A 27995-nucleotide genomic window follows, 5' to 3' on the forward strand; every position below is an offset into this window, starting at 1 on the left:
ATATATACGCAGCGCGGCCGCCGTGGAGCGCACTTTTTGTGCTTGAGCTTGAGCTTGCGGCGGGAAGGCTCTGCGCAACGACGCGAGGAAAATAATTTTCCGGTGAGGAAGCCCGAGACAAGAGAGAGTGAGAGTGAAAGACCTGAGTTACGCGGATCCGCCATGCCTCGACGCCCACTCTGGCAGGTAAGTGACGCGCCACTTCTCGAAATCGGACCGCGATGAACAGGGCGTCGCGTCGTATCGCTGCGTCTCATCCCTTCTTTCTAATCGTGTCTGATTTTTTATTCCAATTTGCAATTATTATTTTATTACGCTATTATTTTATTACTGGAGACACATACATTTTATGCCCATAAATTATATTGTGGATCTGAATATCATTTTGCAATTAATATTGTAATATTCTACGACACGTGCAGTTGTTTCTTAAATTAAAGAAGCTCCGTTTACGAATTATTAAATGCTTGGCATTTAATTAAAATATGTATTACAAAAGTCCTACGTTATACGTCTGTATTAATTATAATGATTTACGTGAAATTAATTAATTTTATGTCGAGCTATATCACGATATCACGATTTTTACATGTTGCTTTTATTATATTGCGTTTTAAACTTTGCTTGAAAACATGAGCGTACATTGCGTGATAACGTAAATAACAATAGAGTACTTCTGTGTAAAATAATAGCACGAATATTGATAAGATTAAAGTTATGAGAGAGAAAATTACGGATAAATATTAGGAAAACTTAAAAAAGACTTATTCCTCTCTTTATTCTTCTGAAATATATAAACTGTGCGTGCGTAACAAATCAAAGTAGGCTTAAAAACGTACACTAACGTGAAAATTAATTAATACAATTAATTTCGTCTCATCTCATCTTGCGAGGGAAATTTCATAAAATCGCACATCGCGTAAACAAGATTCCTCGATATACTGCTCTTACATATATTTTTAACACCTTCTGAAAATTTGAAGCAGCTTTTCTATTTCGAAGCTCTGACTCATACGTCAATCTTATACGAGACTTCCGTCGATCCGCGCATTAAGGCGCTCTTAATTCAGGATACGCTTTTAACGTTGTGAATCGTCAACGGAAATTTATCGCCGATTATTCTTCCTTTAAGCAAGCAAATAATTTTCGAAAGTAAGTATATCGAACGATAAAATTGAGATGGGCGTAATCGTTTTCTGGTATCAAATTTCAGAGTAAGCAAATCTTTATGCAACACTGTGCGAATCGCGCGTTATAGTATATATAATTAATAATGCGGTAAAATCGTATAGTAATAATAATTACATGATAATAAAAACTCTTTTGAAATACTAGTAACGTGCTATTAATTGATAACAAGAAACTGAAACACGTAAGAATTCCTTTCTCACGATAGGTCGGTTCCGTTTTGAAATGAAGTGACATTCCGTGACCCGGGTCCAGCAACGGTCGCCGCGTGTGCCACGGCGATCCAGAAATAAACCGAAAGGCACTCGGATTTGCCAAGGAAAGCAAAAGTTATAGGAATTAAATTTTACCGTGCCAGAAACACGCGCGCACGCTCATTAGCTTCCACGAAAAACCCAGAAAAGCGTGTCGCGGATGACGTGGTCGCGAGTTCCCGATTTATTTACAAACAGTAGTAGATATTTTTATACCCGCGTGGGGGTGCGAAGATAAGCGTGACGTGACGCTGCGATGGAAGATAGACCGCGGCGTAAGGCAAGAAAATTTTCCGTCGATTCGATATACCGCTCTCCAACCATATTTCTTTCTGGTAATCGATATTTTTATCGTAAAATGTAAAACGTACATAAGATATACAAAAGATATGTCGGTTTTCATCAAAATTCTAAATTCTTTATATCGCAGTTGGTACTTGTTATTTGTAAACCATTACATTTTCAAATAATAATTGCAAATCTCCTCAGTGACATAAATCGATCCGAGATTGTGTCTCACGATTAACTTTATTACTACCGTATGAGCGAAAGGATTATCAGGAATATTGCATGAGATTGGCTTAGTCTCAAATTGCAATGTCGCGGCGGTATTTCTAGACAGTTTCCTCGTTACATTTGTTTGTCTTAATCCCTGGTACCATTAACATAAATTTCAAAAACTTGTTTATAGCCTACACGTTTCCACATCACACTTATTTCGGAACAATGATAACTTTTATTTCCATGAGATCATAAATTAATGAGATAATAATATAGGATAAAAATTACAACAAATAACATAATTTTCTGAAAGATGTAGGTATATTGATTCATTTATTAATATATTGTGTACATATACAATTTGAATAATGATAATGATACAATAGTGATATGATAATACTAATGATACAAATTTGTGGTCCTGATAATTTAATGTATTAATTTATCAAAGAAGAAATAAGTGTAGGACGTTTATAAAGTTTAATTTACAACATAGATACGGATTTATGATATAATTTGAAATCATGTAATGCAAAATATCATGCAGGTAAAGCTGGTTTATCATATTGTAAAACTTAAAAATTATTTCTAAATATTCTAAATTTATAAATAGGTTGAATTTTTTGCCTATTGTATAAATATTAGATATATAATAATGTTGCATTGCGTGTATGTGTCATGTGTATGTACGCATCGTGTAGTTTGCGTGTATACGTGTATGTCTAATTACGCATATTTAAACATATAATGAATGATTTTGTATGTTTCAACTTTTAGTTTGTGTTTTTAATGCTTACATTTTGTTTAACACGTTTTGTTACGTTAATGTAATATTTTATTTTGAAATCGACATACGTGTGTTTATATATTTACTTGTGTATTTGTATAGTACCGTGTATTTAACATGAAACTCGCGTGTAATCGTATAAAAGTTGTTTGTGTAGGTGATAATATATCATGTATAAAGTATATAATGTAAAGTAGAATTTTTCACGAAATATAAAGCGCTCCTTTACGACATCAGAAATGATAGAGTGTGCACTTACATTTACATGCAAACTACAATTGTTATGAATTCATATAAAAAATATATTCTTCCGTGACTGAATAGAGGGTTAATAATTAATATCGCTACATTATTAATATTTGATGTAGAAAGAATAAGAAAATAATTAATATAATAAATTAACTGTTAAACACACACAGATATCTAAAATCGACTAGAAAAAGATAATAACTAAAGTTAATGATAAATACTACAGAGATGCGTATGTATCCGTGACAAAGTAGAAGAAAAGATTACTCTCATAACACAGAGAGAAGTATCAACATAAATTGTTCGATCTCATTTTTGAAAATAATAATCGACGACAACAAAAATAGGTAGATGTTCGTTGCGATTTTTTACGGAACTTATGAATTTGAAATATACTTCAAAAGCGTAATTTTTTTATTCTCTCACACACACACATTTAATACGCGCGGTTAAAAAAATGCGGCTTATTTCAATATGTTTTTATTGTATCATACTCCGTGTTCGATAGTCTAACCAGTCGTTGTATAGATGTATAAGATACCGATGTGTGTTAATTCTTTTCTATAAAAAACAATTTACATATGTCGAACATTTCCGAAACCACCATGACCAGCCTGGCTGGCACCCTTATTGTACCCCATTTGAAGATTCAGTTGGCCCTCGCTAGCACGAAGCTGATCCTCGGTAAAGGTTCTCTTGTTCTCGTCCGCCATCTTCGGTCCTAATCTTGGCCCGTTCCAGTCATGTTTCTGCGTCTGTTACAAAAATTTATCCTAATTAAATTTCACAAATATTTATTAACAACGAGAACTGTAAATCAACTGTAGCAAATGTATGCCTGTGCTGTGCTAACTTGACATCTGTCAAACGGAAGATTTCAATTTTTTCCTCGTATAAAAGCCTCTATTGTTTTCCATATTTTAGATATGACAAAAGTATATCGCCGAGTATTCTAAATTTAAAAATCCGATAATATTTTCTAAAAATTTAGTTTTTTTAAATATGCAAAAAAATTTGCTTTATATTAAAAAAATTCTTTGTCTATTTTTTATGTCAAGTTATAAGAGATACATTGTGAGAATGATAGATATCTTTAATCTCTAATGATTACGATTTTGTCAATAGTTGATTAATCAAAGCATTATCGTAAACTACTCACGATTCTGCCTAGGGCGTACAGGCAGAGGGTGACTTGGGGGATGTTACGTCTTTCAAAGAGATCCGCAGTCTGGAAAATTTCTTCTTGCGGGACACCGTAGTTTTTGATCGCTGCTTGGAATCTATATATTGACAATAGAAATATACACAGAGTTATACAAAAATCGGTATGCAAAATAAGATAAAAGAAAATAGTTCGCTTTTGCTCACCTTTGAATGTTTTCCATAAGCTGGAAATTGGTGCCCTTAGATTGAATTTTCTTGACCGATCCGGGTGCAAGTTTGTTGATTAAATTGCAAAGGATCACACCGTCCCGCAAAATGTCCTCGTAGTTTCCTGGCGGGAGCTTCTCGCCTAACACAGCTTCGATCCAGGCGAGGATCTCGGCTTCTTGTTCTTTATTACGAGCCTGAAAGAAGAGATGATATAATTATAGATATAAATTAGCTTTATCTCTCTCTCTTTCTTTCTCTCTCTCTTTCTCTTTGTCTTTTTTCTTTCACACATACACTGACGTGAACGCGATTATTTATAACATCGTCTTTTATCGCATTGCAAAAATTTACCGTAGAATGCATTCCCACGCGGATCGCGTCTATATATACGAACATTATAAGCGTTTTCTGGTTGTCTTAAAAATGGCTGTATCAGAAATAGATCGCAGTGAGTGGTGTAGGATTACCCGCGTAAAGTCCAACATCGAAAATAAAATACGGCGACCGATGTCTTGGCGTTTATGAAAACTGGCAAAGCGGTGTTAAACTATCAAACATCTGTTTCGTATAGGTCCATATAATTTAAGTTTATGAGTTGAAATCTTGATTCATGCAAACAATGGATTATCCTGAATGGCTCGATACGAAAGAAAGTCTTTACAGAAAAAAATATTATTATATATTTTTTTTCCTGACGAATAATGATATACATGCACTAGAACTTTGCGTTAGAGATAAAAGTGACATATAGCTTTGCATAAGCCTATAATTAGTTGCGCTTTAATCAGGTGCATAAATTTCACAACAATTTCACGGCAAATGTTTCACGAGAAACGGATAACGGGCATTTTAATGGCTTTCGCGCGCTTTCGAAATTTCTTGATGTTCACATGAGACGATTTATTATTCGAACAGCTGCCTGACGCAAACGAGACCTGGCATCCCTCGGTCGAAGCTATAAATCACTATTTATAGTAAAATTAACCCTGAAAAGCCGCGGATTTGAAACCGCACGATAAACACCGTCGTGATCGTTTCGCGGCTTCGCGAATCGCTCAACCGTGCGATATTTTGGGACGGCGACGGCGTTGTTTGGATACCGCATACCCCTGATATACAATGGAATTGTGCAAGTTTGTAATAACATCGCGATCGTGGCTCTAGGAACAGCTTTCGTTTCATTTATGCAGCTGCGCATTGCAGGTATCTAGGTATATCTCGGCACATGAACTCAGCCGCAAGACGCACACTGCTCCGAATATAATGAAGGCGACTTTAATTGGTTCTAATTGAGCGCGCGTGATTCACAATGATACATTGCGCAAGTCGTTTACAATTATACGATAAACGCGCGTTTAAGATAGTAACTTTCAGTGTAACAATAAGTATTATGTTCGTTAGAAATAATAGCAATGTAATAATATTGCGGACAGTAATAAAATTAGTTTTGAATTGTGAAATCGGGACTGAAGACGTTAAACGAGTTTCGAACGACGAAGGCATATTTTTCTTTACTTTTTTTAAGGATTGCATCAACATATTAAATATAACGCGAATCATATCCAGGGTGTTCTGGCAAAAAGTGATTATTTGGTCATGGCATCGACAGCAATATTTTCGAATTCGCTATATACGTCGCTTAGAATTTCCAATTTCTTATCTGCGAAGTGTCAGATACAGCCGCGGCAACGTGTTTCTCGTCGCATCCACTCGGGGTGGTATTTTAAGATCCATTTTCAAGGGGAGCGGCTTCCGCTCGTACGGGAGCGACCTCGCCGTTTCCGAGGACGTTTCGCGAACGTGACGTACGACGACCGCTCACTAAATATAAAATTAAATTGGATGGGCCCACGTACAATTCGCATCTCCAGCGAATTGGTTGGCAACGGATCAAATCGCGCACCTGTGCCGGAGACGCATCGCGGCGTGTCGCCTCCGCGCATGAATTGGATATTAAGTATACAATCGAGTGTGTCGCGTAGCGGATGAGATTCAGGAATTACGTGCACGCGAGATTCCATAAATCTCCACAGCCACTTATATGCAATAAATTACGAAACAAGGCTGCAACGATTAATTCAAACATGGAGATGACAAACGAGGGCAGTCAAACTAAGAAATAACAAGAAGAAAAAATTATGTGAATTTCTAAACCGGCGAGTATTTTGATAAATTGCTGCTTCAGATTTATAAATGCGTGCAACGCAGCACTTTTTTATGTTTTGGATGAAACGGATTATCATAACTTACAGATGATTAATATTATTAATCTCAAATAATTTTTATGTTGACAGCTTTTTAAGAATTTAAAAGGATTAAACAACAATTACAATTTCTCTCCTTAACGCAAGAGAAACAAAGATAGTTACTAAGCTTCTTTATAAGCAAATCATCCCCGAGGCCACACCCATTTATTCAGACACTCATTGTTAAGCTACCCATCAATATTCTCTAAATGTGTTTTGGTTCCATATAGCTTCTTGGGATAACATCGAAAAGTCTGCGTTGCATAACGTTATTTATGTTAGGATATAAATACACCGGATGTAGAGGAGAAAGGCATACATCAAAGAAGAGCACTGACGTAAAACGATGTGTATCACCAGTAAATTGAATCACAGTTATAAATACTGTAGAAGTCATACGTTACTCTTGAGCGACAGTAACTGTTATAACTAAACGATAAAAATCCTTATAATTCATATCCACTATAAGATATTTGAAAGATATGTATCGTATGTAGATTGTTTATCTTTTTATGCAGACAACGTTACAGAATTTTAATTGTTAATGTTAATGGTTAATATTAATTGTTGTTAATTGTTTCTTTTTACAAACACAAGAAAAGATACAAAAGCTCTTTCGTGCATGATTTTCACTTTTTCTCGTATGTCAAGTCGTATGCTATATGCATTTTATTTGTATAACAGACATAGATATTTATTAAAACGCATGAGTTTTTCACTGGAAACGTTGTGCCAGAATGGGCTCGCGATTAGTTATCACCGGAGCCCAAAAATAAGGATCAGCGTCTCGCTCGCTCAGGGCTTTCCTCAGGGGAAAACGTACCGGCATTCTTTCGCTGCGTTGTTTCCTCGACGACGGTGACTTTTCCGGATTGCGTGTGACTTTGAAACTTCGATGATGTCGAGTAGAAACTAAATCGGACGCCGCGCGTCGCGACGCTATATGGCGTCATCCCCTCCGCCGATATTTAAGTGCCTTTGGCTCTTTGCCCAGTTTTCGGTTGGGTATTCCCACACCCCCGCTCGTAACCAGATCTTGACACCGGCCCTACTTACAGAATGCGGCGTGACCCTAAATTAAATTATGGTTCGCTTTCAAATAGATGTGCGGGAGACATCTCGGCGCATCGCACATGCATCGTATTTTATAATACGTATTTTATAACAGACACTAAAAGCACGGCATCAACAACAAAATAACGATGAACGAAAATCCCTGGACGAACAAACATAAAGAGGAACGATAATTGAAAACTAGATAAATAATTTAATTCGTATTTTCTAGATGATAAAATCTTACGCGCAATAAAATGCGTGATATACTTGTTATAAATATGAATAAGTTATGAATTTAATTAAACAAAAGTGCATTTTATATATGAGTAAATTTATTTCATGTATAAAATTAATTTAGAGAGTACAAATATGCATTTATATGTACCTATAAGTGGTGTATTTCTTTTTCGTTTAAAAGCTACTTTTAGCAGAATTTCGTGAGATTTGACAAATCAGTGAGAAAGTTTTCTTACTGACAGCTGCATGGTATCTGATGCCGCGTTCTATTTTTAGTACACATATACGGCGTGCTCTACGAGTGTTTAATCTGAAATATTTGACTTTAGCGTTCGCGATTTAATTGATAAACAGTTTAAAACGCATAAAGGGTCAAGTTCAATGATTCGTAAATTCATGTGACTGTTACTATCGTGCTCGATCTAGGTCGCGCATTAGCCGTGAGGCTTGTTCATGCGTTTACAATTGTACACGCTTACAATTAACACGTGCAAAGAGCAACGGAACGAAAAATATACTCTCAAAAAAATTTAAAGAATCATTTTTTATTTAAAAAAACGATTTAAGATACTTTTACGGACACATTATCACTTAATTTGAAATAAATAAGAAAAAGACATTTATTTAATTTTTGTCAATCGGTTCATCTAAATATAGCAATATATGATGAGAAGCAACTCGAAGTAGCGCATTACGAAATATCGCTCGCGATTTCTGACGAGTTCGTCATAAAATAGAATATTTCTGTGAAGCGGAAAAATTCGAACAAGTGGGTGCAATTTGCCGCATACGTTTAACATACGTGGACATTCGCCAGACGAAAACGCCGATACGTGAACGTTGTAATTTCTGGACTCCGGCCACTTTGAAGGGTGATGCCACCGCTGAGTTTAGATTTCGTCAATCGTCGCTGTTTCCAAGTTTATCGTAACGCAATAACGAATCTGCGTATAGACGTCTGGAGCGACCGATGCTGTCCGTCTATGCGAAATGTTATATACGTAACGAAACGCGATAACAAATGGCACGTCGTCGATAATCTCTTCAGAACAAATAATCCGTTTCGTGAGACATTTTAGAAATCCCTGAACATTGACGTGATAATAAATGTACAAAACATAACGGATATTTGAGAAAACGAAGACACTATAGATAATAAAAAATAACCTTATCTTTTATTGGATAAAATAGTCTTACTTTTTTTGTAAGATTACTTTTCATTCTTTACGAATTATTATCAAATATTCTGCGATTGTTGAAGTAGCGTATGCATATTGCGTTCAGTTTATATTTCGTTTCATGTAATGTCAAAGTATACTGATGTTATGGTATAATACCTATTGGAGTCCACTCTAATTCGAGAATGCAAATAAAGGCAGTCAACGTTAAAATCTTAATTAATTACATAGCACAACACAATAATTGTTAATATTTTATAATTGTTAACATTATTATGATTGCATATGTAAGTTTATTAAGAATTTAATAACATTATAATTTTATCGTAACGTTACTTCAAGAACTTTTATTTATCTTAATATTTTATAAAACATTAAACAATTCTGCATAAGACATTGAAAAATTATATCGCGATAACGTGATACTGGGGAGAGAAAGAGAAAGAAAGAGAGCACAACGTGGTGAAAGATAATGATGTCGAGAGCCAGACGGCACCGCGCCGTTGGAACGCGCGCGCGTTCTCGGACGCGTAACCTCCTGCCGTCATGCGATCCTGTTCGGATATATTTTCTTGCAAATACCCGGCTGGCCCGACGTTTAAATTATCCGTTAACAATGGTAAATTTTATACATGTGGCATGGACGAGCGAGTCCAGTGCGCCGCCCGCCGCAAGATCGGCCGCATCATTTCGGCGACCGGCCCGTTAGTTCGGAAAGCGGCCGCTACGCGGAGTGCGACAGGGATAGCTTTCTCGTGTTTAAAATCACACCACAACTACTATGAATAGGCGGCCGGCGGGAGCTCTCGTCAGCTTTGCGCAGTGGCGATATCGTAACCAATGAAGTTCTGCTGAGGTGCGATTATTGCTAGTTGAAAACTTTTACCAATACCCCGCCATGACGATGTGAAATACCATCGGCTACGGCAATTTTTGAAAGTTTCTGCGGAAACTGTTAATTGAATTTAAACATAAAATATTTTTTCAGACTAGATCTTAAACTCCCTGTCCTTCCTTCTTCTTATTGTTATGGCACCCGATCCTTTCTCACCCCTCCGGGTTCGTTACGGCCAAATGTCCTTTTTTTCAATAGGTAAAGAAATAGCTTTAGCCTATTGAGAATTTTTGTCACATTCCTTCGTTTCACATCCTGATATTATTTTTGCTGTTTTTATGTATTTAGTGTTACGTGTTTTTTTTTTATATTTAAATATAATTCTTTATCACATCAAAACAAAATTTAAAATAAAATGAAACACATATATTGATTTGATAATAATAATAAAGCTAACTAAAAAGTTTTTTCCAATGAAAATAAAATAATTTCCTTCGTTACCTTATATCCTAATTCTTAATAGATAATTTTATTAGGTGCATCTGTTACAGAGAAATTAAAGTATAACGATAATTTTCGCAACATAACTGTAACGTTATAATAATAAATTATTATTTAATAATATAAAATGTCTTGACGAGTAAACGACCAAAACCAATGGTCGAATCGTCACGATGATTATTTGCCAATTATAGCCGGATGAAATGAAAGTTTAATTGTTTATCGTGTTTTATATATATATATATCAATAAGTTAATATTAAATAATTAATAACAAACTAATAATAAATATTTGATTATAATAGATTAAAACTATCTTTATATCGCGATACTTATCCAACAAATTTTATTAATCATTATTTAATTGTCATTTTCTATTATTTATTAGAAAAAATAAAATAATAATATATTGAGGGGAAAAATAAATTCTTGCTTTTCTCACTAAAAAATATTTTTGTCTATACGTAAAATAGAACGTCAGATTTCTTGGCTAAAATCAAATGTTTTTTTTTTTTTACGCGAGAAAAATAAAAAATAAATAACATTCATCTCTCTTGTCTCAATTGTGCCAAGTATCACTGGGTCATCGTTTATCCTCGTCGATATAAGAGACTATAAACTTTTAACACATAATACATTTCTTTTTCAATAAATTTGTAACTTACCTGTTCTAATCGTAAGTTTCTTTCTAATCGCAGGTTGCTGGCAAGCGCGAAGCGAGCCAAGAAGCTGAAGCCCAACAATGGATGGAGACTGTAATTGGCCAAAGATTTCCACCAGGTGAGCTCCTAAAAAATAATTTAATTAATATAATATCTCATATCTCTCTCTCTCTCTCTCTCTCTCTTATATAATGAGAGAAATTTCTGTCTAGTATGCACGTCGTTTCGTATTTATAAATGCAATTTATAAATCTTTCAATCAAATACGTATTTTCGTAGTGAAATATTAGTAATATTTCACCAACTAACGGACATGCCTTTTAAGTTTTATCTATTACGAATTCGAAATAATATAATCTTATCATTACATTTGTGGAAAAAAATGAATTATTGAATAATCGACCGTTTATCGCACTTTCTTGGATAAAAAATAAATAGCGCGTTTGTGAAATAATTTTTTAAATATGTATATATTCTAACATGTTTTTTTCCACTAAAAGTGAATAAAGTCGACACTCTTATATAAAGGCTATACACATTTAATGACTCTACGAACGCATATATAAACTCCTGTTCCACGTGGGTGACGCGAATCCGAAAGCGTTTCGATGTTTTCATCCCCGTGGGGGTGACGCTCAGCTAAAGGGATGGAAGCATATGTCGTTATCTAACTAGAATCACATAATTGCCGGATACAAATGTCAGGCCGCGTGACGTCGCAAAGGTTAAGCTTTGTCGAGGTCAGTTCCCCCGTATAGTACACCTGTCATATGATCGAAAATGCAATCGCGGCGACGAGACACGCGCCATGCAGAACGATATTGATCTCGAATACCTGACGGCGCAGCTGCAGTGTGAAACGTGCCGTAATAATGTTTTAAATTGAACGTTCAAACTCGCACGTTACATGTATAATTGTCGTAAGTGAACTCGTCAAAGCTATTTAAAGTAATCACAAATGTATAAATGCAATTTGCACATAAAACTCAATTGTATTTCATTGATATTCGTGAATTGTATTTGAATGGTGTATTTTATTAATATTCGTAAAAGAGAAATACTTATACCTCTAATTACAGCAATTGTATGTTTACGATTTCAATTTATTTCTTATAATTCGTATACAAAATTCATTAATGGGTATACGAGACTCGTTTTCGAGTTGCAACAAGTCTATAGAATTATGTTGCTTGAATAAAAACTGAGCGTGGGAGAGAGGGGCCTACGTCCAAATATCGTGTCAACTATTTTTACGAGATTACTGAACTCTGTCCGAACCATCAGGGGTAGTTTCACCCTAGGCTCCTGTCGCGTTATACTCGCCTGGCAAAACGCGCGCTTTGTTACGTCATTGCGAGCCACCCTATCGAGCATGCCTCGGCGGACAACCCTCGATTCGACATACACCCCTGTTGCGACAAACACGCCAGGCGTCGACGCAATCGGCATTACTTCACGTACGTTTGCGCGGCTTCATTTATACTCTTTCCACTTGTTTCTCACCTACGAATAGTATTGAATAAGATGAATGTAGACTGATAAGTGGACCGAAGGTCGTATACTCTAAAACTTAGGCGAAATCGGTTTCTTAATCGTCAACATATCGTTCTTCATAAAACGCCATTTATTATATTCGATATAAAGCGCTTTTAATTAATAGTCCGTAAATGAAGTGTTATTATCGATACGTATAAAGAAATAAAATTAAATTGTTACGAAAGAGAGAGAGAGAGAGAGAGAGAGAGAGAGAGAGAAAGAAAGAGAGAAACGAGGGAACTCTTCAGTCTGTCATTAATTAAAAAAAATACTTTGATTCTTAAATTAACGGTTATCGCATGCTTTATGAGTAACGTAAAGTTATAAATAACGTAAAATTTTATTTATTATATATTATATTTATTATGTGTGTGTAAGTATATTTTATAAAGCAAAGTAGAAAAATAATTTTGTAACTTGTTACTAGAATAGAACTACGATAATTGTCACTTTGTCTCTCTATTAAAACTAAGTATTATCAAAAAATCATTGAATAATAAATTTAATAATATTTCCAGCGCATTTAAACAAACGCGAATCGAAAGAGAATATTTTCCAAAGTTTTTAACCAAGTTCGACGAATTTCTCGCTGCTTCGTGAACTATCGCGAGAGCTCGTCGCGGGCGTTCATCGACCGGCTAACGCAAACGCGGATCTCGTTTCCGTCGTGTTCGCCAAGATCTTCGAGCGGGCGGGAACTCAGAGATGCACCCGACAATGCTGATTATGTCGAATGTTTAGATTTAACGAGCCTCCACCCATGACTGTCATCCTGGTTGTGCCGAGGACGCGGTGGAGGTGGCCAAACGACGAAACCACCCCCACTCGGGCACATGATTAATCCCCACTAGGAAACCTTCGGTATACCTACGACCATCTAAGTGGGGGTCCCCCCCGTAGGCCCGCAAGAAAGCTCTCTTGAACGAGTGGCAGCCTGGTGTCCGCGAACCTTGAGCGTACCTGTCGGATGCGCACGAGATCGAGTGTAAAAAAAGAAATCCAATCCCGTCTCCAGATTGATACCGATAAAGAAAACTTTGCGACACATTTAACTTTCCGCAACAGTCTAAATAAATTTTTCATAAAATCTATAAATCTACGAATTAAGAGATAAACTGCAGTCACGAAATAAGCCGTGCCGCAGAATTATTCATTAGAGAAGACAGAACTAATTCTCTAGTTTAACGCAGAAATTTCATCTATTATCAGACACAAAGATTATAAAATGACGATCGATCGATATTATTATTATCTAATATCCTTTCTATCGTGTCCATCTATTCCTAAAGAAATGACAGTTTATGCCATTTCATCTTCTTCCTGCTGCTCTGGTGCTTTGAGAACGTATTTGGTATCTTCGAGCGATCTTGGACGAAACGTGTCTAGGGGTGGTCCGGATCACAATGGCGGTATATACGTTACGTCAGAGTTCACGTTCGAGCTCTACGCGAGGATGCGAGCCGGATAGTCGAAGCTTTTGATGTTATTGACTCGTTTAAAATTGAACTTAAACGGTCGTGGCGCAATCACGTTCCTCTCGCCGCTCCTCACCCGTTCTAGACACTGGAATCCTGATGCACGCCCAGCAAGGATTTGATGGAAATTTCAAGGTATCCCACGGGACTTCCAAATACGGATGGTAGCCTGCTCCCGGAAGCTCGCGAGGCATGCTTGGCACGATCCTTGTCTGACGGGTCTCGATCGCGAAATATCATATTAACGACTTTGTCGCGACTCGTCTTGAATATTAATAATCGACACGTATCTCGGGGAGAATCGAGTCATATTCTAGACTCGAGAAGTTTAACGGGATATACGCTGCATATCTTATTAATGAAAAAAATAACCTAAAGGCGTTTTCGTATTTATACATCTTTGTACTTATACAATCAATTCATCACTTATTTATTGTTTATACTTGTACTTAACATTGAAATTTTTGTCATTGATCGTGGATAAAATGATATTTCGATATTTCTTTACGCAACAAAAATACAAGTTGAAAATAAATTAATAATCAATCTTCACGTTGATGAAGAAAGGGATTCACGTTAATTAATTTAACGTCAGGGAAACGATCGCGAGAGCAGCTGGAAACGTTCGTGTTTTTGCATTACCAAAACTCGTTACGTGCAAAAAAGCTCTTGTGCTGATTTCAGTTTGATATTTCATCAAATATCTCGCGTGACACACATTCAGAATTTATTTATCATTGCGTACGTATTGATAGCATGTTCTGGCAAACATGTGTTCCGTCGCGCCGGCGGTCTCGATGTCGTTGTCGACAAATTCTCTTATTTTTCTCGTGGCTTACGTTACTGCCCCCCCGAGCATTAGGGTCGATAGTCGACGATGCATATTGATTTACCGTCATCTGTACATCATGTTACGTCGTAGGGACGCTGGCGTACCAGGGTCGCATACGGCACTCCGGATGGATCGTACCTTGCGCAACTAGTTTATGTGTCACCTCTCCTTCTTTCGTCTCACCTCTCCCTCTTTCGCAATAATTATCACCCGTGTTTGCGGTACTTTACTCGAACGCCGTTTAAGTGATCGACAATTCTGATAAACGCTCTTCCAAAGCGGATGCGAAAATTCCATTCTCATAATTTTATTTATCCGAACAATCCGGAGGTTCGTCTTTCGTACCGGAAGGGTTGCAACATAATGTCGCCAGTATCTTTGTGATTATGTAGACGATATCGCGCGAGATTGAGTTACGCATGTAACTGATGGGTATAGCGCGGGGCGCCGTTTAAATTTGATTTGCTCGGAATTGCTGCCGCTGAGATAACTCATTCTCGCGCAAAGCTGCAACGCGACAGCCTCTCCTCTACTCGGGATTAATCTCATTCGCGATTTGTATCGATGTGAACATTGCTTAACGCCGCGATAATACGCGCGACGTTTTCAAAACAGAAGAAACGTCAGTCATCCGTCCGTCACGGTGGCGCAAGTCGCTCGGGTGCACCAGGGCACCAGCAGACGTTTGAGGGATTTATAGGGTGTCCCGCCAGAGCAACCCGTCGCCGACGGGTCGATCCGCTAAATTACGACCTTACACCTACACCCTTCCTCTCGCCTCCCCCTCATTCAACTCCTCGACCGCGGGTGACCGCGTGAGTTATCCCTTTTGAGTTCGGCGCGATCATTGAACATCATCGACCATGTTCTCGTCATATGACGCGGCGTGACGTCACGGAAGCTCGCACCTACTAGGGGAGCAACGCCGAGCAGTAGATGAATTTATGGGGATGGATACGCGTTGTACCATTCCGCGCGGAGAACCCTGATAAGCTCTTTTCGCGCGCGTCGCGAGAACCCCCGGCGAAAGGCCGAGGGGGGGGGGGCGGAGGGAGGTTGTAAGGAGAATTCCTTCGATATACGAAAAGAAGTCGCCGGGCGACGAGCGACGGGGGGCGGCCGATCACTCGAGGATGGGCCGCGAGTGTCAGTTGTCCGTCAAGAGATCGTCAATGACGTCATTCCGAGACGAGCCTACCAGGATTACAGCCCCGAGCTAGATTTACGAGCGTCGCGCGATCAACAGGTGGTTCGTCGCGAGTTATAGGTAATGCTGGCGCACGCGTGCGCCGAGGGGGTGGGAGAGGGAGCGAACGGGTTACGCGACCACGGGGACGTGCATTGTCACCTGCGTGGCTTTTCTCGCGTTGGCGATCAATGTGAAACGTTAACGTGAATCCATGGTAACGGCTGGAAAATGCAACTCTAAGCTTGCGTTCGTTTATTCACGTTAGGAGAGCTATTGGAAAAATAAAATCTGGGAATAAAGATCTATCCAGACAAAACTTGCATAGCGCATAAACATAAGCATAAGGAAATTGATTGGTCCATATAAGCAAAAGTAATCGAGCATCTCGTTTGTTTCGATTTATTTTCATTCCTTTCATAACTTATTCTGTATATTTGTATTTATATTTCCAGTCGCTGGAAATTAAACGCCTTGATAATTATTATATTCCATTTACGACAGCAATTTATATTCTTTTTAAAATCTATTTTATATATGTATTTTCTTTTTAATCTAATTTATATGTTTACGTTAATTTCTCTAATTGTTAGAAAACGCTCTAAAGCCGTGATCAGACTACGGATTGGGATTGAAATTTGACCAATTAGAGCAAAGTTCAATAAACTTGAAGTTATGTTTTCTTTATTCTGATTGATTAAATTTCAATCCAATCTCAATCCCAATCCGTAGTCTTATCACGGCTTAAAAGCTGTTATACGTTTTAATCTTAATTGAAACGCGTTTCATGCGTTTAAGCCGGCTCGAACGGGCAAAAATAGGTTGATGGAAGATGAAGAGCGAATAGGTACATCTTAATGGCGATAAATTCTTGCTTCGGGATTTATTATCAGGAAAGCGGCGGGAATCTCGGATTCTGCGTACAACGGCGTTCCCGCGAGACCTGTTGCCACGTTGGCGGTCGTAAATTCAAGCGCAGGATGTTGTCCTGGTGAAAACCGTGCCTGTGACGTCTTTATGACATGAGTCTGACATTTAATCGATACGACGGTGACGCAAGCGCGCTCGTCGCGTCTTTTTCTCTCCGATGAATCTTCCTCCGTTCGGAATAAGCTGTCAAATCTATTTACGATATAACGAGTCGCAAGAAACGTCGTGTAATGCGATTTAAACTTTACGTAACAGATTCGAAAGAATTAATCATTATACGATTAGAAATATAGCTAATTGAGCTAGATTCTCGCAAGCATTAATCTATTTCCTCGCCGCGCCGGTAATTAAGCACAATAAAGAATTAAGTAGTAATTAAAATAATTGCCAAAGCATAGACAGCAAATTCCCGTCTCCCGACGTCCAAACGATAACGCTGACGACTGATATCGTCAACATTATCGCTACCTTACACATTTTACGTGATAGAAGTCGACGGCCGCTCATTAGCATATTCGCAATTTGGCGTGCAATTTCCCTAATGTGAAATCTCTCTCTCTCTCTCTCTCTCTCTCTCTCTCTCTCTCTCTCTCTCTCTCCCTCTCTCTCTCTCTCTCTCTCTCTCTCTCTCTCTCTCTGTCTCGGTATCCGTATCCCGAACGCCCGAATGTTTCGATTAATCATCGGCGGCGTTGAAAAAGAATCGCGACACCCGCGGAGGGCAATGGGACGTATCGGAGAGGTGTGCCCATCGATTTCACGTCAAATCCTCCCAACATGACGACCGTGACGTGTCAACGTAGCAGGATAGTATCACCCGCGGGAATAGTCCCGATCCGCCGATACATATTTGTTGCATTCCGGGATTTTTTCCCGAAGACAGCAGGAAGACGCACGGCATCTGAAAACGACCAGGCCAGCATCACGCGCGGGCCGTCCGCGGGAAGAAAAACGGTACGCGAAGACGGGGCGTCGATGCCGCGACGGACGGACGGCCCGCGAAGGCGACCCGCTATCGATTTTCTGTCATCTTCTCGGGTTTACGACATCTCACCGCGTTTCGACACTACCAGGAACCTATCAGCACGTCACGCTTGTTTATTCCCCGGCGGGACAACCGGCCCGCGCGCACCGGCGCGTATTTGTTTGTTCGAAGAGAACGCCGGCCGGATGCTGCCTGGATATCGTGGAAAAGCGGCGGCGCCGTACACTCGTACAGCGTGAAATTCGCCCCGTGGGCCGTGGAATAATAAAAACGTATCGCGTCTGCTTATATGTCGAAACACTTCGCACACCTTTCTCGTGTCTTAATCTAATAGCGTTTTTCACTGGATAGCACTGAGTGCGCACCGAAAACTCGTTGAGTTCAGATGGCACTGTCCGAGTGCACTGAAAGTGCGAATTTCTTGCGCTTCCAGCTAAACATCTCAGTGCAGTTCTGTGCATATTTGTCGCTCTGAATATGGAAAGCTTTATCAGTACTCGTGTTGCACAAAACTTCTTATTAAATTTTTTCTGTTTATCGGACAGATTTCCATAATCCCTATAGGGAATCATTAGCCATTCCCTTATAGGGTATGCCGCATCTCCCAATATATGAAATTTCCCTTCACAAATTTTTTGTAAATTATCATTGATGTCCGATAACTTTAAAACTCGGGAATCATGGATCTTTCCTGGAATCCCAGTGAAGACATCAATGAATCTTTTTCGAGCATCACATATACCCTGTAATGTAATTGCAGGAATATCGTGCCTATTTACGTAAGTGGACTTTATTTTATGTGCTGGTGTTCGAACTTTAATCGACGTCCCATCGACACAACCAATCACATTAGGAAAACCAGCAACCTAAAAATTTATATATCTTTATAAATAATTTTAATTTATATATACTTTACTCGCCTAAAATTCTTAAATTAGTGTTAATAATTATTGACATACATGCTATATATATATATATATATATATATATATATATATATATATATATATATATATAATAGGCACGATATTCCTGCAATTACATTACAGGATATATGTGATGCACGAAAAAGATTGATTGATGTCTTTACTGAAATTCCAAGAAAGATCCATGATTCATGAGTTTTAAAGTTATCGGACATCAATGATAATTTACAAAGAATTTGTGAAAATGACAAAATATCCAATTCTGGAGTGGTAGGTTCGCTACCTCCTTTGCTCCGATCAGATGGATAGAATCCAGAATGTGCATACATCTCTATTATCTTGTAGGCTGTTGTTCGTGTAACGCGAAAATGACTTTTAAACTATAATAATATAATTATTTGTAATATTGATACTAATTTATACAAAACATATTATTGTTTTACATAATAATACAATAATAATACAAATTATAATCTATAAAGATAATAAAATGTACATATATGTATGCTTACATCCTTATCCGTAAGGTTATGTACTACCTGAAGAAAGTTTGCAATCTTTGGAATTTTTCGCGGATTTTTTTCTTGTAAAAAATTATCTTCATCACTGCTAGATGATGATGATGATGAAAGCAAATCTAACAGCTCAAATATTAATCGTGCATCCCGCCCAGCCATATTGCACTAAACTGGCACCGTCTCTCAGAGCTCGTGCCGAATTCTTGCACTAAAGTGCGAAAACTCGGCACTAGACTTTCCAGTGAAACAGCACGCACCGTTTTCATGCGCACCGAAATGCCCAGTGAAACACGTTGCCCATGACGAGTGCGCACTCAGTGCGCACTAGTTCTCCCAGTGAAAAACGCTATAAAATTCTTCAAGATTTCTGCAAGATATGTGTATTTACGAAAATAATCTTGAGGCTAAAAGAGAGAGAGAGAGAGAGAGAGAGAGAGAAAGAAAGAGAGAGAAAAATAACATCTTTTCGATAATATGTGATAAATGAGATGCTTGCTGCGTAAAGACGTAAAGAAATTTCTCACTAATTAAAATTACTTGCTTTTGTAATTTATCATCATTTTTTAATAGGAATGTTGTCCATTAGAATTCTACTTTGAATTAATTGACCGTTCTCGTAATTACATTCTTTTGGAAGACAAAACGTGCAGTATGTCTCACTAATAAAAATTATCTGTCAGCAATATCGATAAAATTTGACGTAATTTCGTTAGACACGTCAAATTATACATTTGGCGAAGAAAAAAACGTCTACGAAAATTGCATTCTACTCACCGGATAATCAGGTTTACATTTTAATTACATTTCGTATTATATCGAGTTATCCTCTGGCTATTCGGCGGTCGCTTCGTGCGCGTCTGGTCGGTCTGGTCCGAGAGGAGATTGTGGGCGTCCCTAAGGGTAAGGTTCCCGAAGAACGTGAGACTCGAGTGAAGCGAAACGGGTGGTTCGGGGGAAGCGGAAACGCAAACGTGTGAGAAGCGCGTAATACGTCCCTGATACCAACCGAACCGTCCGCGCTACGCAAAACGAGCAACAGGTCTCGTTCTTCTCTTCCGATCAATTCTCTCTCCTATAGAAACTGTCCCGAGCGAGTATTAATTAAGCGGGATGATCATCAGGGGCATTCCATCGGGAAGAAAAAAAAATAGCACGCGCGTCTTCGGAAATTTTAAATTCGGATCGTATCGAAATTTAATAGCGATGATCCTAATCGCCGCTTTCACCGTCGCGACATGATTATAGCTCTGATCGGGGTTGCGACGGGCCATCCAGAACCAATCGCCTGTCGATGGCTCGTCAATCGAGAATTCAAGTATACGACCAGCCGCGTACTAGGCGAGCAGATTTCGGGGTAAGCGTTTTAGCGCGACCCCCACCAACTCAAAACCACGTGACGCGTCGTCCTTGCAGGATCAGGCTAGTAGTCTTTTAGACAGTTGGCACGTGTCCTCCCGCCCGAAAATCCTCTAAATTTCTTAATTAACGAAGAAAGTCTTTCATCAGATCGTAACGTCGAACGTTTTATTTGTCACATATTGTTGAGAGGGTCATTTGTTGTTTTTTTATTCTCGAGATTTTTTAATAAATATATATACATTCCTGCAAAATCTTTCGTTTTGATATCGCCAGGCTCGCAGAGCTGTAAAAAGCTTCGGATTCTTAATGATCATTTCTCTATTATTATATACATGTATACTTATGCAGCATAATTTTCTATCGGATTAGAAATAGAAAAAGTTTTTTTCTTTCAAGTTTTCTGAAGAATTCTTGCAAGAACGTACTTCAAATCTGAACGTTAAATATAAATCAAGAGTAAAGCGTAAATGAGAAATTACGTTGATATTCTCGCGTAAATTTACACACCGCGACAGTCTAATGCATCCAGAAGATTAAAGCAAAAGCGTAAACTGTGCACCAGCTTTCTCATTACTCGTAATTCTGTACATATTGACTTAATTTTTGTTCCAGTCCTCGTACACTCTTATCGGATTACTTCCGCTTTGCAATTTCTGACACGTTAAAGTATCTTTTCAAATGCTAAAACAAATTAAACAAGATCCAAGTTATCTGTGTGCAAAGCTTCATTATCGCATCTTATCTGAATGATTGCGACGAGTGCGATGATACTTGTATTTCTGTATTCCGATCTCTGACAAGACCCAGATCTCGCGGGTTCATTAGCGATTCCGCGTCTGCGTGCTTTCGTTAATTCAAGTGAGAGAGACGAGAGAAACGGACAACGGAGAGGGACGCATTGATGCGATTAACGTCCAATCCATTCTTATTCCCACGGTTATTGGAAAACGCGCGAGGGTAATGGGAGGAGGGTGGGGTTATGCCAACTGTTGCTTCGGGATGCCGCGCGTCGATACAATTTGCCGCGGCGATATGGTGGGAGCGGTGGCGGCCGACGGCCGGCGGCAGCGTCGCGCGCCGATAGATTGGATACATCGATACACTGCGGTTGTATCGCTGACGTGAGGGGGTGGGGGCGGGAGGGGGTGGTTGGAGGGAGGCAGCGACAAAAAAAAACGCAATGACAGCGCGACGCGGTAACGCACAGCTCCTGCGGCGGGCTGCGCCCCTAGGAGCCCGAGACGCGTTGTGTCTTTCGAATGGCGACGGGCCGCGCATCGCGTCGCGGCGAGACGCCCGGTCGCGCCGGAGGCCGCCGGCCACCCACGGGGAAGACGCCGACGGCGGCGGCGGCGCGCGGCGCCGACGCTCCCGCCGATCAAAGCGAGCAAAAAGTGCGCGCGCCCGCAAGACGCGGCCGGCCTTTCCCGATTCTTCGTCCGACGTGACAAAAAATGCCATGCCCCCTTGGCTCGCCTCTTGGCATAATGGGGCGCCATGAGCGAACGCTGGTTGCACATATCCGACCCGGTCTCTCGTTCGCGGTTATTATTTCGCGGTGAATCCGTTCGATCTCTCTCTCTTTCTCCCCCGACTGGGCGGGTCGCGACGAGGAGGGGCACGACGGACGGTAGAAGGGGTGGTGGGTATCCACTCAGCGCGCGGTGTATCGAGCGAAAAAATGGCCGATGGCAGAGGGAAGGCACGTGGCCGCGTTCGACGTTGATAAAACACCGCCGGATTCACCGCGCGAGAATCAAAGCTCGTCGCTGCGGCTCTATCGCGCAAGCCCCTGGCCCTCCTGTCCTGGAACCGCGCGTGATTTTCGGCGACGGCCGCGGGAAGGGAGAATGTCGCTCCTGCGATCCTGGTGCCGCCGTGGTCATCAGCATTCTTTTCGCCATCGGGCGAAATCGCTCTCCTTTTCTCTCGAGGCTTTCTCCGTGTAAATGCGGGCAATGCGGCCGATAAAGCGCGACGTCTTTAATGCGCTAAATGTAAATAAAGCATACCAGGCATTTCAGATCTTTCTCTCGTAATCTTTGCTAGAGATCTGCTTCCTCGAGATTCTGAGAGAAGTATCTCGCGCCATCTGTGATCAAGACGACATTTATTAAGTATCTGACTATCTTGTGACATAATAATTAAATTTCGAGAGATTGCACTGCCGTATAAATCACTCGTTTATAAATTATTCTTTGCATATTTGTTGAGACAATGTTCTGAATTGACGGTCTAATCATTTTTTATCGCATCTAAATCCTACAGCTGATGGTTGCTCATGATATATTTCTCTTCAGTTATAGAAATTATACTCATTCTAAACGATGAAATGTAATGTATATATTGGCACGTTTTTTTACAGGCGTGAGTTATGAAGACGCTCTGAGGGATGGCGTTCTGCTTTGCATGCTCATGAACAAATTGCAGCCCGGCCTGATCTCCAAGATCAATACATCCGGTGGGGATTACAAGATGATGGATAATCTTAATCAGTGAGTATCGCGTTACAATGAATTGAAAACAGTAAACCCATTAAAAAAAATATGAGAAATTATTTAAAGAGTAAATACACCCATGTGAAAGAGAACCGTAATGTATAATAATAACAATAAAATAAGATTGTATTACGCCCATTAATCTTCATTTCTATCAATGCAGATTAACTTTAATCTCGATTTTATTTACTTTTTATCTTTTTCTAATTCTTAGGCCCAGTTTCACACACAAGTGTCGGTTAACTTTTAAATCTTATTATAGATTAACTCACTCTTCGTCTCCTTCTAACATCCCCCTTAGAAAAAGACGAAGAATGAGTTAATCTAAGATTAAAAGTTAACCGACACTTGTGAAACTGTAAGATAAAACGTGAGTTAAACCGAGATTAAAGCAAATTAATCTGCGTATATTGGTAGAAATTGACATAAACGTTCTATAAATAATTAACATTTATTTAAATTTAAGCCTGACCTATATATATAGATGATATTAGTTTCGTCATAAACTTGTCAATAATGAGTTGTTAAGAGATACTCAATAACATAGAATTATCAAATTGATTATTTAATTTGTTCGTATTTCTAATTATTAATTTACTATATTATTAATATTTATCGGTTATTTATTTTCAAGTTCAATATTTTTTCTTTCTTTAGTGTAAGATATTCCATGACCGCGAGAGACTCGAGGCGAATAATTTCCTCTCACGGCGAGGTCTCCCGCGTCTCCGCTCTCCGCCGCCGACGCGCCTTCCGCGCGTTCCTGGTTCCCTAATCCGTCGTCGACTTTACGCAATCGACAGTGTTTTGCGTCAATTCCTCGACTGCGGAGTATATCGACAACGCCGATCAACGACCGTCGTCGCGAATCGAGAGATTGTTGACCCTCGCGCGACTCGCCCGAGTTTCGAGAGTCGCGCAATATCGCCGGGGCCCGGCCGGGGCGATTGGGCGCGAAACGCCCCGGCGACGGCGGATCCCAGGCTCCTGGTGCGTCCTGCTCGCCTGGCAGCCGAGAACCGACAAAGTCTGAGGTCGGGACCATCAACTATAGATTGAAGCGCGATGAAAGTGAAAACGTCGATAGATATATGTAGCGACACGTAGCGCAGTTCGTTACCGAATGCGCGGATAATAGAAAACCGCGAATCTCTCTCTTTACGTCGTTATATCGCGCTCCTCGTGCTCTTCTTCCATACATCAATATCCTTCGAATTATAAACGCATAAAAAAGCTTAATACATTACAAATTAATCGATTAATGATCAGTCTGGAAAAACAAAACTTTTTACTGAAAGCTCGTCGCAAGAATTTTTAATTGTCAGTCGCAGTTTCCGTGCGTCATAAAGTCTACATGTACAGTACTCCTTTCTTCCCGGGAATTAAATGTCCCTTTATTCTTAAGCTTTTTGCGTCGCACGTTTTTCGCGACAACATATGTGTATATATATATATATATATATATATATATATATATATATATATATGTAGGCAATCGTTTAGCTATATCTATGACGTGGCCGGTTCGCAACCCGAAAATAGGATATCCGAGTCGAACGCCTGTAGCGCATTGCTACAATCCTGATGAAGTATTTGCCTGCGAGGAGGTGATTTTAGGACAGCGCAAAAAGAAGCGCACCCTCGGGTGGCCCTGCGCTTTTCCGCATTCTCCCCCTTTTATCTCGCTCGAGACAAACGGGGATTATTCCCTTCGGCCCGTCGGGAGCAGGGAGCGTTAGCAGGCGCGTTTCCCGCGGACGCGGCGATCTCTCTTTCGGCTTCGGCCACCTCGACCACCTCCCTCCCGCGGGAGGGACGCGCGCGCCCGTCGCGCACGTCCGCGCACTGTCTCGCGCTCGTCGCCGTCGCCGTCGCCGTCGCCGTCGCCGTCGGCGTCGGGCGCATTGCCGTGCGCATGTCGCGCTTCTTCGGGCGTTTGGCGCGTTTTGAATGTTTAAGAGCGCGTCTCCGAGGTAGTGGGGCGAACGATGCGCAGCGCGGCCACTCCGCGTTACTCCCTTTCTACGCGAGCAGTATGATCTCGGTGAAGGTGGATATGTTGCCGCCGCTGTGCCGCCACCGCCACCACCGCCACCACCGCCGATACCGACCGGCCACCTAATACCTACCGCGCGTCGCGTCTTCGCGGAACGTTTAGATCACGCGTACCGTTGCGCTGCACCGGTTGCACGGCGAGGAGGGACCTCGCGTGCCGCGCGGCCGGCGCGGAGACGAGGCCCCCTCATGCGGCTCTGATAGACCGACCGCTCGTGAGCACTGACCTGCCTCACGCTCTCTGCTCGACGAGTGCAACAGGTCCACGCTTGATCGATACGCATTGCAGCTATAGATTCTGACGAAGTAGTCCGCTATTTTGTGGGAACGACAATAAAATGTCTATTGTTAAAATTTCTAGTCTTTCTTCCTTCGCGCTTCTTCCGACGTGTGACTCTTACGCGAGACGTATACGAAACCAGCGAATATATTTTTTTGATAAGTATATATATAGTCATTATAATTATAATTAAATGCAATTGGTATTACACTATATAAAATACTATGTATGCATTTCCACTTTGTTAGAGTTTCCCATAATAGAACAATGTATAGGACGTATCACAAAGACATATTTAAAATTTTGTACCCTTCCGCATGCTCTCGTCGAGCTTGGAAAACGTAAAGTCTCGTTTAAGAGGGTCGACACGACACGTTTCTCTTCTTGAATTGATTTAACTCCACGACACTCGTCGCGCAAGATAAATCGCTTCGTTATTCAGTGCCTCATATGCGGAAGACGCGTCAAGCGTCAGGAACACATCAAAATGAGCAGGCTAAAATACGCGACGGTATGTTTAGCGCGTATGCCAAATATTTCTCACGTGTCAGGTGCTTTCTCGCGCGACGCTACGGACGCGACTCCATCCGCCTTTACACCCCACGTTTATCGCATCCGGCGCGAAGCTGAAAACATTACGGTCTTTCACGGATCATCTTTATTCTTCTGCAAGCGCGATTAGTATAGATTGAAAGATTGGAAACGCCTTTGGTAAAAAAAAATTCGAACTGATGTGAGTATTAATGACGATATGTGAGAATGACAAATGTAAATTTCGTGAATTAGGCGAACTCTCGTATTTTTCATGTGTATAAATGATCTCGCGTTTACGAGAGCGATGCATTCGCGGTAAGCGTGATTGACGAGGCGACGACATTGTCTTCGACGCTGGAAACGGAGGATGATTCTGCTATCCTGTTAAACAGGCACACGCGACACGTCATTTCTGCAGCGCGGAGAACAAAGGCCATCGCCTTGTCGTACCTCCCAGGCGGTTGCGTATCGCACAACCCGTTAATTACCAAGCGGCGATAATTAGCGACCGAACAATAGAAGCGCGTCACTAGCTCAAGGCGATGCCCAGGCGAACAGCCGTATAAAGGAGTTGGATGTTTCTCTTTTGTTTCTCCCCCGCCTTTGTCTTCCCTCCGACTTGCCGTCACGGTGTGTCCCACGACTCCTCCTTATCGCAGGGATTCTTCGATGTCTCATCCGCGTTAATTTTTCGAAATATTCCGTTTATTAAATTAAAACGTGCGAAACTATGTAACGCGTCTTTCATCTCTCTATCGAATTTATGTAACGTATTACTTGGCTATATTAATAAAAGTGTGTGTTTTGATTTGTTTTTCAGGTTCCAGAAAGCCTGTGTGAAATATGGAGTACCCGACGTTGATCTCTTCCAAGCTGTCGACCTGATTGAACGTAAAAATATCGCTCAAGTGACGAACACCATCTTCGCTATCGGACGGACGGTAATTAATTAACGACAGCCTCGTCATCTTGTTATTTGTATATTGAATTAATATTTCATTGCATTTAGAAAATCTGAAGATTCCTTTAAGAAGGATTTTTCGGATAAATATGTATATGATAAATTTTTAGAATCTTGTTTTGCAAATCTGCAGTAATTAATATCTGAGAATTAAGCATGTACTTTAAGATTGCGTTACCTTTTTAACTGTATTAGGTAATCAGAGAGGAAAATGTGCATTCTTTATGCTAATTTACAGACATATAAGCATCCGGAATGGCGTGGTCCCTGGCTGGGTCCGAAGCCAGCGGAGGAGAATAAGAGGGCCTTCACGGAAGAGCAGTTGAGGGCTGGCGAGGGACTCATCGGCCTGCAAGCTGGTACCAATAAGGGAGCTACACAAGCCGGACAAAACTTTGGGGCTACGAGAAAAATACTTCTTGGAAAATAATTCATCGAGTTTACACTTTTTTATCGCCGTTAGAAATATTCTGTTTGCATAACACGACCCTTTTAAATAAATATCATCGTAACGTAAAGTTATTAGGAACGTTTCACATTTAACTATATGTTCTGTGCTTTCGTAAAAGAACGAATCAAGTTTTATAATTCTTTCATGATTAGAAGTCGTCAATATATTTGTCGCGCAGGATAAATTACGCGAATGAATATCAACGCATAAATTAATGATTTTGTGCCCTTTAGCACGTCCACTTCTAACGAGTGTATCCAACGAAATGTATTTTATGAAGTAATCAATATACGACAGTGCATCGAGAGAGTATTAAGGCTTCTATTTATATTTTATCTCGGTGCATCTCAACTATCGACCAGAGATACCCCCGAGCCACAAACTATCGCCTCTCCCGCCACG

At 40.2% G+C, this 27995-nt stretch overlaps 2 protein-coding genes and 1 non-coding gene across 3 annotated transcripts; 2 read left to right on the plus strand and 1 right to left on the minus strand.

The window, feature by feature from the left end:
- The first annotated feature begins 23 nt into the window (after window positions 1-23).
- Window positions 24-27900, plus strand: LOC143902324 (muscle-specific protein 20). The gene is made up of 5 exons (XM_077415113.1): window positions 24-186; window positions 11104-11185; window positions 23180-23309; window positions 27002-27122; window positions 27381-27900. The coding sequence occupies exons 1-5, from the start codon at window positions 163-165 to the stop codon at window positions 27570-27572; spliced, it is 549 nt and encodes a 182-aa protein (XP_077271239.1). The 5' UTR covers window positions 24-162; the 3' UTR covers window positions 27573-27900.
- Window positions 2483-7580, minus strand: LOC143902325 (myophilin). Its single transcript, XM_077415114.1, has 4 exons — window positions 7423-7580; window positions 4348-4547; window positions 4139-4259; window positions 2483-3734 (listed from the first exon to the last, which is right to left on the minus strand). Exons 1-4 carry the CDS (start codon window positions 7426-7428, stop codon window positions 3555-3557), a joined length of 507 nt encoding a protein of 168 aa, XP_077271240.1. The 5' UTR covers window positions 7429-7580; the 3' UTR covers window positions 2483-3554.
- Window positions 9882-10022, plus strand: LOC143902753 (U4 spliceosomal RNA). Its single transcript, XR_013258470.1, has one exon. It is a non-coding gene; the product is annotated as a U4 spliceosomal RNA (small nuclear RNA).
- Window positions 27901-27995: the final 95 nt, after the last annotated feature.

The sequence above is a fragment of the Temnothorax americanus genome, unplaced genomic scaffold, assembly GCF_048541705.1.
Source record: "Temnothorax americanus isolate GAGA-0224 unplaced genomic scaffold, ASM4854170v1 Scaffold4, whole genome shotgun sequence".
Taxonomy (NCBI): Eukaryota; Metazoa; Arthropoda; class Insecta; order Hymenoptera; family Formicidae; genus Temnothorax; species Temnothorax americanus.